This window comes from Mus caroli, chromosome 19, assembly GCF_900094665.2.
Source record: "Mus caroli chromosome 19, CAROLI_EIJ_v1.1, whole genome shotgun sequence".
In the NCBI taxonomy this organism is placed as follows: domain Eukaryota; kingdom Metazoa; phylum Chordata; class Mammalia; order Rodentia; family Muridae; genus Mus; species Mus caroli.
The window spans coordinates 15,039,290-15,052,245 of record NC_034588.1 but is presented as its reverse complement, the minus strand read 5'-3'; the positions used below and the strand labels follow the sequence as shown (position 1 = coordinate 15,052,245).

Genomic DNA, 12,956 nt, shown 5'->3' with positions numbered 1-12,956 from the left:
GCAGCCTTTGGGGGGAAAAAAAAACAGCTAGGAATTCTGCAGAATTATTTCTAAGGTATTTCTAAGAAAAGTCTGCATAGCGACTAGAAGCAGATTGTCAAAACCAATGACGTACTGCCTGAAGAAGTAGCCAGTGGGAGACAGTGGGCTGACATCTGAAAGGTGGTGGTGGTCAAGAACTCTTGAATGCGTGTAATTGTCTTCATGAACAAGTTCCATCATTCTTCTGAAGCCAACAAATAACCCTGAGCTAGACCTCAAAGATGCCATAAGAGAGTACACACTACAAACGGAAATAGAGCAAAGAATATACCTGTAACTGTAAACATACATATAGAATAATGACAGTAATGGTTATTCATAGAGTAAAAAAAAAACTCAAAGTTATTCTGACCGTGTGTAGCTTAGACATGAGTATGACACACAGACAACCCAGGGCAAGACACTCTTAAAGTGTGTGTTGTTTGTGAAAAGAAGACTATGGCGTTGATGACTTTACCCATCTGTTCATAGGACCACCACGTGGTAGGAGAACATTCTGATAGGAAGTAACGTCACTGGACATGAACACATCAATGAGCAGTTACCCTGCATGGGCTTCCACTCTACTGAAAGATATCTTTGTTTTGTTTTGCTTAAGAGTCTTACTATGTAGCCCTAGATGTTCTGGAACTTACTATGTAGACCAGCCTGGTCTTGAACTCACAGAGCTCTGCTCTCTCCCACTGTATCTCTAGTGCTGGGATTAAAGGCATGTGCTACACATATTTGTTCAGCTAGCACTCAGAATTAGTCAATACGATGTAATATTTGAGCAGTGAGCTCACAAAAGAATTAGAAATTTGAATAAAAATAGCTTACAACTTAAGATAATAGTCAACATAAAGCCCAATGATCTCTCGGACTTAACAATATCTGGGATCAAGACAAAATTATTAGTTGTGTTTTGGACTCACAGAAGTAATCATTGTTCTTTTAAAATTTGTTAGTTTTTCTAATTAAAGTGATATGACCAGAGCATGTGAGGTGGCTCAGCAAGTAAATAGGCTTGATGCCTGTGACTGTAGACCTGAGTTCAATCTCAGCAGCCTGCATAAAGTTAAATGGAAAAAGATGAACAACATCACAAGTGTCCCTACGGCACACATACTCCCAACACACACACACAAACACACACTCGAGAGAGAGAGAGAGAGAGAGAGAGAGCACAAAAATAAAAAATATTTGCAGGGAAGGATAGTTAAGAATCCATAGTAACCTGCCTGTGACAACCTAAAGTTTCATTCAGTGAAAGCAACACTTCTCAAACATGGAAACCTTTTTACAACAGAGATGACAGGAAAGGCATTGTGAGACATTTGAACCAAGGCTTCAGAAAAGCTGTTCACAAAACAACTAGAAGTAATGACTGAGTAGTCCCAAAGATATCCCAAATGGCATGTTGGGTGAATGTGTGCACGTGTGCACGTGCGTGCATTCAATAGATGTCCCAAGGGAAAGAACCAAAAAAAAAAAAAAAAAAGAGGCAATTTTTATGTCATCTGAGCAAAGAGATGAGACTGAAAATTTCATGCACAGAGGTATTAGTATACAGAACTTGTACAAATAGTTTCTTCATTTTTCATGTTGATATCTAAGTTTGTCTATAATCACCCTCTCTCCCTTTTTTTCCTCTCCTTTTCTCTCTGGCATATGTATCACATGCATACATTATAGCTATAATGGCATGTTGGTATATGTGTGTGTGTTTGTGTGTGTGTGTGTGTTTAGGCTCAGTAGATGTTGAGTGCCTTCCTCAATATCTTCCCAACTGATTTTTGAGACCCTCTCTCATTGAATGCAGAATGCATGGCCAGCAATCTCCAGACATCTGCTTGCAGACGTGTGCTTCTGTCACTGACTTGTTAACATAGGTTCTAGGGATCTGAGCTCAGGTTCTCATTCTTGCATAGCAAGCACTTTACTAACCGAGTCTCCACAGCCCTGTACCAATATTAATGGTGGCTTTCATGTAGCATAGTTACATTTTTTGAAGGTTATCTATTTCTAGCCACTGTACTCACTGTATACTTTGGTCTAGTAATTCTACTTCTTATAACTTATCTTCAGTTTGTAAATGATATATATGCTCAAATTGTTGTTCATATTCTTGTTTGTATTAGTAAAAATCTGGGTAACATTCTGGGAAAAGGACATATTAAAAGTATTTGTGCATGTCTGCATGTATTCATACAGCCACATGAGTACAAAATCACGTTATTTATTTATACTACCACATAAAGAATAATCCAGTGTATTACTTGGCACTAACATATCCAGATTAATATTAATACACTGAATATGTGTGACATTATTCGGTGAAAAGAGCAGTATGGACTGTGTCTTTAGCAAACATGCCTATATGACTATAATTTGTTTATAGCTGAAGAGACATTAATTTTATATAATGACAAGAAGGTCCTAGCAGAAGTAATATAAATTAAGAAGTAGTGGAGCAGGTTTTCAAAGATTGAGAGCTAGTTACTTGGGATAGGGATGGGGGTATGTCTTCTCTTTCCACAGATGTCCTTACACCTCATATACTCTGGGTGCTCTCACCCACCTCTAAAATGGAGACACAAATGAGCACCAGACATCACTCATACACACACACACACACACACACACACACACACACACACCACATACCTACCTTTGGGAAACCTCAGCTCTCTTCCTCAGCCTTGCAGACATTAGTCCTGTTTTAGTGGCTTTCTCTAGGCTCAGTGGTGATGTAGCAATTGTCTCAATACTATTCTAGACCCTGACTTCTGAACAGTTTCTTCTTTATACTTGAAACTCCTCTGAGGCTCTTGGACAAGGTGATAGAAGGTGTTTCTGCCAGAATATTTTTTTATATTGGCATATGATATTCATTGTACACAGTTATGGGCCTTACAATAACATTTTTTCTTCAAGTATCTTCTTTGAATGTATACCATCCATGGCCCCGCTACCCCTCCTTAGGTCTGCTTGTCATGGAGATATACATGTATGGTTTGTGCAGGTATAAACAATCTAGGAGCCACAAATGAAAGCATGCATTATGTCTTTTTGAGGCTAACGCGATTCACACTGTGTGATAATCTCTTGATGCATCCATTTTCTTCCAAACAACACCTTTGCTTCAGCCAGAAGGTTTTTCTGAGTAAAGAGCATAGATGTAGCAAAAGTAACAGGGAATTCTTTCTTAAGAAAAGATTAATCCCAAGCCATTTTTTTTTTTGGAATGACCTCATTTTTTAAGAACTGTAAGAAAATGAAAATGAACAAATGAACTATGTTGCTGTGCCTCAATAAGTTATGTACAATTGGTTTAAAACAATTACTAAGGTATTTATTTTATGCAATATTTTTGCAATTATATAGCATATCACATTTCTATAATATTTTTGTTGGAGAAACTTGATCTGTATTTAACTATAGTTTAAAAAGGAGGCAGTAGCAGCTATAGAAAAGATCATGAATTAGAGAGAAAATGTGAAGACCCAAGAGAAACTGGAGGGAAGGAGAAGGGAGAAGAACTGGAAGTATATAAATATAATACATGAAATTCTCCAAAAACTAAAAAAAAAAAAATAGAATTAAAAACTGCAAATTTGCCGGGCATGGTGGCGCACGCCTTTAATCCCAACACTTGGGAGGCAGAGGCAGGTGGATTTCTGAGTTCGTGGCCAGCCTGGTCCACAAAGTGAGTTCCAGGACAGCCAGGGCTATACAGAGAAACCCTGCCTCAAAAAAAAAAAAAAAAAAAAAACTGCAAATTTCCATATCCATATTTTTAACATTTCTTGTACTAAACCCACTATTGGTCTTTAAATTTATTCGGGTTTAAATAAGATTAAAACTTGTGATGATATTCTGTAGCCACATGTTAGACGTGTAGCCTAATAGGCAGTTAGCCTATTAGATAATACAAAACAGTCCCCAACAAGCTATATGGTTAATTTTCAGCCTTTAGGGTGATTTTTCTACTTAGAATAGCAAGATATCAAAAATAAATATCTTCAGAATTGCAACCCAAAATCAAATGATGAAGTGCTAAATAATTTGCCACAGACAAGTTTTAGTGCTACTTGGGTAGGAAGTTCTTGAAACACCCACAGCTGGATAGTTTCTTCACCACTTTGGCAGTGACACATAGAGCTGGTGAGAATGGAGAATCTTACTTTAGAAACTGTGTCTGTTCTGCTGCAGGCATGGGACCCGCTGTGCCGGAGAAGTGGCAGCCACTGCAAACAACTCTCACTGCACCGTTGGAATCGCTTTCAACGCCAAGATTGGAGGTATGGGACACTTCCAGGGATATACACAGGAGCCAGGAAGCTCTTGGCCAACTGCTTTTCAGAATCCTTTTCAAACTAGTGCTTCTGTGCATGACAGGGCACAACAATGGCTGACAGCACAATACTCTTGTGAAAGATGATTTTCAGAACAGTGGTGGACACTTACTCCAAGATTCTCAATATGTCACAAATACAATTTTTCTAAACAGACTTGCTGGGACTGGGAGTGGATGTTGCCCAGTAGTGATCATAGAAATGTATTCTGTTAATGTCTGGACTAACTCAGAATTGGTACCTGGGTCAAGAAGAACTAGCAATGGAAACATCAAACAACAATGTCTTAGTTCTGTATATAATGCCTATGCTTTTAAAGGTTACTTTTAAGTGTAACTGAAATGCTAAGTGGCAAAATCTCTATTTATATTCCAAGAATGTAGTGATACTGTTACCATGAGTCAAGATTTATGCATGTGTGTGTGTATGTATGTGTGTGTAGATGCATATCTATGTACATGCATATATACATACATACATACATGCATGCATGAATGCATACATACATACAAAGTTAGATAGATATGCATATATTTATGCATACATGTATATAAGGTCACATATAATCTAACTTGGGCATAGATATAAAGATCTAGCCAATGCAGTATGAATCAGTGTTGAAATGTGAACGGCAACCTTCCCCCATCCCTCTCCATAATCACCGTAGTAAGCAGCAAATGATTGTCATTGCCACACACAAGGGGAAGACAGCATTCTATTAAACCCTAGTAACTTCATTATTAGGCCTGAAGGCAATTCCTTCAGTGGACTGAAGGATATCATAAGATGACTACAGACTTCTACAGGCATGTGAGTACCTGGTTCCAATGCCCTATTTGCTACTAAATAGTTTGTCTAAAATTTGAAAAGTGGCATTCCAAACCAGGATAAGGTCATGAAAGACTTAGAGTACAATAGCCTCCCTTCATCCAGACTCCCAGTGACTGTCTCAAGTAGACAGTTCCTAGTCCTTGTTTTATAACCTGTGGTAATTTATTTTCCAGATTAAGCATAGCAAGAGGCTAACAACAACCAATAAATGGAACAGTTATGATAAAATATTGTAAGAAACGTTACCTGAAACATTAATTGTTTATTTCTAGAATTTTCCAAGCTGTACTTTTGGACCCCAGTTGACCATGGGTAACTGATGTCACCAAGAACAAAGCTACACATGGAGGAACAACAATATAGCTGTGCTTAAAGTGGGTTCCTGAGTTCCCTTGATTGCTAGAGACATCAGAGTACATCTGAGTGACCTATTTTATTTATTTCCCCCTTAGTTTCTGGGGTTGATAGTGAAAATGTATTGGGATGAGCAAAATGGTTAAGGGTACCTACTTTTTGTATACTGTTCACAGCAACCACATGGTAGTTACTTCTTGTAACTCTAGTTCCAGAAGATGCAGTGCCCTCTTCTGGCCTCCGAGGATTCTTGCACATATTACACACAAATCCAGGCAGACATATTCGTACACATTATAAATGAATGAATGAATGAATGAATGAATGAATGAATAGTTTAAAAATTCTTTTATATATTCTTTCTTCCTCAAAATTGTCTAAGTGGGCTGTGTCAGCATCATCTACTGGAGATAAGTAACAAGCTTGCTCCTTTCTGCTTTGAAGGTGTGAGAATGCTGGATGGTGATGTCACTGACATGGTGGAGGCAAAGTCTGTCAGCTACAACCCACAGCATGTGCACATCTACAGTGCCAGCTGGGGACCAGATGATGATGGCAAGACTGTGGATGGGCCAGCTCCCCTCACCCGGCAAGCCTTTGAGAACGGTGTGAGAATGGTAGGTGTTCAAAGCATCTAGGGTGAAGAATTTCACATGCAGGGCTTGTAGGCATGACATTCTCCAAGCTAGAGGATCTCTGAAGCTCACGGGCTGAGTGGTCACTGGAGAGAAGTCTTGAGCATTAGTATCCTGAGCTATTTCTATTCTATGAACAAATTCAGTTGGTGTTTCTTCTGCCATGAACAGTCTAGTTGGGTGTTTGAGCCACAACAAGAACATAGAGTAATTACTTATGTGCAAGTGGCACTGTGAGAAGCAAGTTCCTAAGGTGGGGTGATTGAGTGGGCATTCCCAGTTTCCCTTTGGTATTGGTAAATCGCCCAGCCCAGTCCTTCTGGCATGTCCCCTTTGTCCTACTTAGTTAACTTCTGTCCAGAGGCAATATTATCTTTCTGTCACTGCCAGATCTCTCTAATCAGGCAACTTACCATTTTAATTTGGTGTCACTGAAAGAGTCTCTGTCCACTGGCTCCAGAAAATGTAGCTCCATAATCTATTGTAATAGAATGTCACTTTCAAATTACAGATCTTAAATTGTCTTAAATTAAATAAATGTAAAGATGCTGGAACTTGTAGAAAGAGGGGTGCATTGCCAGAAGAAGTGTCTTTCATCCAACTAATGAATAGAACATTGAGTTACATAAAGGTTATAGGTTCCCTGAATGTCATCATTGTTTTGAGTCTAACATCCCTTGCCTTCCTCATCTTTCTCTGCATGGTCTTGCATGCATTCATCCTCCACTCTTTTCATTGTCCATCAGTACATTCTCTTTTTCCTGGACAACCCCAAATCCTTCAGTCCCCTACTGGAAAGCCCTCTCTTTCCAGGAGCCTCTCTAAGCCCAGGCTGGGATGGACTATCTATCATTACTACACTACTCTGAGCTCTCTGCCTTAAAAGCCAAATCATATTTGTGATTTTTATCAGAGTTTGTTCTGGGATTAACTTCCTCACATACGTGTAAGTCCCAAGAAAGCAGAACATGCGCATTATACATATTTATGGATTTTACAAAACTAAGAGAATGTGTTGAATTCTAGTGAGCATCCTGGAAATGTTTGTTGCATCAAATTTAGTTAACTATGTATGATACAAACCACAATGTTTTCATAGATTCAGCCTAGATTTGGAACAGTGGGATGCATTCAGTTGATTAGCATGTTTGAGCAGGAATAAAAATTATACTGAGTGGTGCATATTTTTGTGAGTCTAGGTTATATATTTAGCAAAAGCATGACATGAGCCATCCTATGACTATTCTGAAATGGATTTGAGGGTGAAAAACCACTTGTTTTGTAAGCACTTTCTAGCAAAGAAAAAAATTTAGGCTTAGTGAAGATGTTTTCGTTTCTAGTTCTGTCCATATTCAGCTACTTTTGTTTACTTTTAACATATAGATAATATTGTAACCCATTGTTTAGAATTTCCTTTCAAAGTGCTTAATACCAAATGAACATAACCTAAGCTGTCTGGTGTTTCGTCGCCAAAGCTGTGAACTACAAACTACTGTTGTTGCACAGTATGCCATCAGTAAAATGGCCATTTGAGTTTAGTTCAAATATTCCAATTATGAATGCATTGCACTCATAAAAAAAGCATCCTGGAATTTTCCAAAAGTATTAAAAATTCCTTTATTAGTAATGCACATAGCCTTGTGGTTATACCCATGCAGATAAAGAATGCCCAAGCCTAATAGGTAGTTTTGCTAACTGACTGACAGGCATATGGGTAAGTAATAAGGTGCCAAAAAACAAAGTTTTAAAACTTATTTTGACTACAGAATCTGTAACTCAATATAAAATAGCTGGAATCTTAATGCATAAAGCAGATAAAAATGTGCCACTTTGATTGTAAAAAGTGTTTCCTTTTTAAAGTTAGACTTAGAAACCAATCGTATGTGAAGAACCATTCAGACACATAGGATTATTTAGAAATAAATGATGTGAAAAAATTAAGCCCATTTCAATTGCAAAAAAAAATGATAAGTCATGTACAAAAAGTATATTAGGAAGCAGTGAATAATGGACTTCCCCACCCAAGTAGTCAGTCATTGAATGCTGGGTGCAGATACATCTTCTCTAACCTTAACCACATTAGCCTGCCAACTGAGGATCACACTGCATCTCTGCATCGATCCCATGGGTGCCATTCTAGTGTACCCCATAAAAATAGGGCTCATTTGTTTTATTTGTTTCAAAATTTTTGGAGTTTTGCAGTACCATCATTTAGAGGCTGGGATAAGGCCCTGTAGTCAAGCATGTACTTATCACACATGAGGCCTTAGCTTCAATATCCAGCATTGAAAACCAAAAGAATAAGGATAGCACGATTTATTATTCCACATTCCTTTAAAGATCTTCCTGGGATTTAATCTGAACAAAAAAAAAAGACTTCAGTTTTAAGATGAACCATTAACTTTTAGAGCTGAAGTAGTAGCAAAAGCAGTAACTCCTAAAAGGGAAGATTTATCTTCTGGTCTGTCTCCCATCTCAATATAAAATGACAGCAATAAACCATTGAAATAAGGCAAAATTGATTGGACAGTGTTTTTATGTATTTAGCATAGTGAAGCTTTCAAGGTAAGCTAACGTCCAGTCTAGTGTCCCTCATTTACTTCTGACTTAAACTAAATCAAATAGCTTGTTCCCATCACGTCTTCTAAAGTGGTATGATGATATACTACTCACTTGCAGAGAATTTATGACAATAAATAATCCACATAACGCTATTAATACACTGGCTGAATATAGTACATACTCAATAAAACTTCTTAGCAAAAAGATATCTTCTCCAAAAGTACTGTTTATTTTTGTCCTTAGTCCCTCATCCTTCACAACTAGGTTATGCCCATGTTGCAGAAATTTAGGTGTCTCCATCAGGTTACTTTTTGAGGTAGATTAGAAATAACATGGCACAGATTGGCACAGATTCGCTGAGCTTCGTTACTGAGGTCATTTGCCTTGTTCCTCCTCTGTCTACTTACACCATCAGTTCCTCTTGCTCTAATAAAGTAAGTGTGTCTGATTTAAAGCATCTGCAGTTTTACTGTGATTCTCTCTATGTGTCTGTGTCTACCGAGTATCAAATTGTTTATTTTCCCAAAGGATGTTTCTCGAGATAGCTGTGAGTATACCATTCAACATTTCAAGTTGACATTGGGTAGATTTTATCAGAAAAATGAAAAGTTTGACTACTTTCTTGTGTTGAAGCAACCTAAATTTATCTTCTCTGAGGTCTGGATAGAAAGAATAGATGAGCTGTTGGTGACTGGAGGACCTAAGGAACAAAGACAGGTAAAGAGATGCCATCAGTCAACTGGTGGAAAGCTTTCACCATGACTTTAAGTCACTTTGGCCCACTGGTTTCCTACCTACATTTTACACTTCCTACAGGGATTGGAATAAATTGTCTATATACTACATCACCTAGATAAAATTCAGAGAAACCACAAAAATATTTCAACTGAGATGCATGTGGTGAATGAAATATAGTTGGTAGCTGAAAGGGACAACACTACTTTATATGGGAAGAGTAGACAATTCCCTTTGAGGAGGCAGCATCTGCAGACATAAAAGATAAGCTTATATTGTGAAGATGTGGAAGAGGAATGTTCTGCACAGAAGGAACAGAAGGCACCAAAAACCCTGAATAGCAAAGGATTTTTGCAAATAGCAAAAGGTTTGGCTGAATAGCAAAAGGTTTGCAATGTATTTCTAGGACAGAAGAGTACCTCAGGTCATAGAAACAGTATGAGCAGAAAGTGGTAGAAAGGTAGGATTGTCTAAGCCCAGCTAACGAGCTTTTCCACGTCACAGAGAGGGTTTGCATTCCATTCTCTTACAGAAAGGCACTGGAAGGAAGGCAGATGCCCTGTAAACATGCCATCTGTGGGGACGAGTTAGGGGGGGACAAGAGTAGATTACAGTGATCCCAGGCAGCATGAAGACCGCAGAAGCACTGTCCAGACCACCAGAAATATCAGGCAGCAGGACAGAGAAGGACATGCATCGCAAAATCTATTCACAGAGGAAATAAATACTTTTCTCTCAGGGCTTCCAAGTATTGATCATGTCCATTTTTGCTGCTTACTAATCAGAAATGTACCAAGTATTGATTTTCAAACTGCTCCCCATTTATTTACTGTAAGATAAACATTTGAATCAGTGGAATTTAGCAGGGCTTTCAAACACTTTAACAAAATCAGAATTGATTCAATTTATTATACCACCTTTAGAATTAATGTGCCAAAATTGTATCAGAGAAACTGTGTTAAACAAACCATATCATAGTTGACAACTTCCTCTCTCTCTCCCTCCCTCTTTCTTGGGAGTGCATTTTATTTTGTGTCAAGGAGCTGTAAAATTGGTATAATTTTTACAGTCATATAATTTGGATGAGAGTCAATGAATGGGAATGTTATAGGATGAAGGTGAGGAGGATGGAGATGATTTTGATGACAATGATCACATGAAATTGTAATATTTTGGCCGATCTGTTCACTGCTGTCACTCACCTGAGCCCCCAAATGGGTTATTAACTTTTAATCTTGTGAGAAGGGCACTATCTCCCCCAACTTACATTAGAGAAAACAAAGCTATCAAAGTCAAAGCATGGCCCTCAATGCTCTCTAAGAAGCTCAGCTACCTGTTTCCTTTCTGCCTTCTCTGACACATCTGACTCTTCCTTAATCTCGGTTCCCTGTGTCCCCTGTGTTTGCAAATATACATTCAGACAGTTAGTTCTCATATCTTAGAAGGAATATGTAGGCCTGGAGGTATTACTCCAGTAGTTAAGAGCACTGAGTACTCTTCCGGAGGTCCCAGGTTCAATGTCCAGAACCCACGAGGCAGCTTACAGCCATCTATACAAGGGGGTCCAGTCTTCTTTTGGCTTCTGCAGACATCAGGTCATACACGTGGTTCACAGCCATGCTTCACGAAGGCCAAACACACATATAAAAAAACATAAAAGTAGATTAAATAGAATAGCTGATGAATCCCTCTTCTTACTCTGCATTCCCTTCCTTTCCCTGGCCTCATTTCTTTTTCCCCTTATGATTGAAACCTCTTGTGGCTTTTCCTATACCTGTCTTCTATTAGGTGCTGTTTTCATTCTTTCTTGGAGCCATTGCATTAGAAGCCCTCCTTCCCCCAGGAGCACAGTAAGGCTGCTCTGTTCATTGACCTCCACATACAGAGACTCCAACCTTTTGTCTAACTTGTCCTAACAGAGCATTCTGCCTGCTCTTCCTTTATACCCTAGACCCACGAACCCTTTAAAACCCTGTGGTATTTTACTTGTTCATCTTATGATTTCTCCTCCATAAAAGTCTAATACCCTGTATTGTGTGCAAAATACTCAAAGGAGGGACTTAGTGCAAAAAGAATGAATGATGAGGAATGTATGGATGACTTACATGTTAATTTGCTATCAGTGCTCAAAAAACACTTGCATTGCTTTGACTATGCACAATGAACCTAAACTGTTAAGCATGCATAATGAACCATGGTGGTCAAAGAACCCAGAGTCTGAATGCAGGGTCTCTGACTGGGAAGTGTGGATTCTAGTATGGTTTTTGCTTTTTGTTTTTGTTTTTGTTTTTTTACCTCCTTCATGTTAAAATTAACCTGTTGGATCAGTTAGTTCATCCATTCAGTGGAGATAAATGCTAGCAGTTCCCTCACAAGATCGTATTTTAATGCCTGTAAAACATACTGCAGAGTTCCTGACAACATGCCAAATCTGGGAACATTATAAGTCTTAATCAGATTCGCACCCGAAATGAACAAGGCAATAAAGATGAACTGCTGCCTAATCGTGCAAAATACTGACAGAGTCTGCATGCTCCCACACGCCTAGGTTTAATCAATTTGAGATTACTGAGTGATCCTATGGGACCCTTCAGATGATATTAATGAATGGTCTGTATAAGAGAAGAAAATACCAAGAGACTATTTGCTCAAGTTTTTTTCCAGAAGTCACTTACTTCATAAAACTCAAAACACAATAAGGAGGGAAACAACAAGTTTTAGTTTTGGTTTGTTTTTTTTTTCTGCCATAAACAAAAGAATTGCCATTTATTTTATGATGCCTTTGATGACTTAAAAGTACATTCAAGGGTCTGAGATGTCTCAAAGTACAGAGATAGGTTCAACTTTAATCAATGGTTTAATCAATCAATGTAACCATTTAGAATCTTTTCTTTTCCCCCTGCCATTCCTTCCTCCCTCCCTCCTTTTTCCCACCCTCCTTTCTTCCTATGGAGTTTTGTTATGTACCCTAGGTTATGTATTCCAAGCTAACTTCAAACCAAGTCTTCCTAATTCAGCTTCACAAGTGCTGACTTTACAGGCATGTACCACCACACACAACAACAACAAAAATGCATTGCATTTGAAAAATTGATTTCAAATTTCATTTCATTTTAGATTGTATAGAGCTATTGTTTTAAAAGTCAGATAAACTTGTTAGATCTTTGCTGTCATAACCTTAGGACTTAAAATGACTTGGTTAATTCAGTTTCCACCAATAAGGCATTTCTTCATGTGCTATATGGTCTTTAATGCACCTTGTATTCCTTCCTAAAACTGTGGTGGCTGCAACAACATCTTCTTCTTCTTCTTCTTCTCCTCCTTCTCCTTCTCCTTCTCCTTCTCCTTCTTCCTCTTCTTCCTCTTCCTCTTCCTCTTCCCCTTCTTCTTCTTCTTCTTCTTCTTCTTCTTCTTCTTCTTCTTCTTCTTCTTCTTCTTCTTCTTCTTCTTCTTCTTCTTC

At 38.3% G+C, this 12,956-nt stretch overlaps 1 protein-coding gene across 4 annotated transcripts in view; it reads left to right on the top strand.

Annotated features, from left to right (window-relative positions):
* Nucleotides 1-12,956, top strand: part of Pcsk5 (proprotein convertase subtilisin/kexin type 5) — a 412,773-nt gene that overhangs the window by 156,930 nt on the left and 242,887 nt on the right. For all 4 annotated transcript variants that reach the window (XM_021151578.2, XM_021151579.2, XM_029472674.1 and 1 more), the window contains exons 6-7: nt 4,237-4,325; nt 6,009-6,181. In XM_021151578.2, the coding sequence (XP_021007237.1) occupies nt 4,237-4,325; nt 6,009-6,181 (262 nt within the window). The remainder of the gene's footprint in view (nt 1-4,236; nt 4,326-6,008; nt 6,182-12,956) is intronic.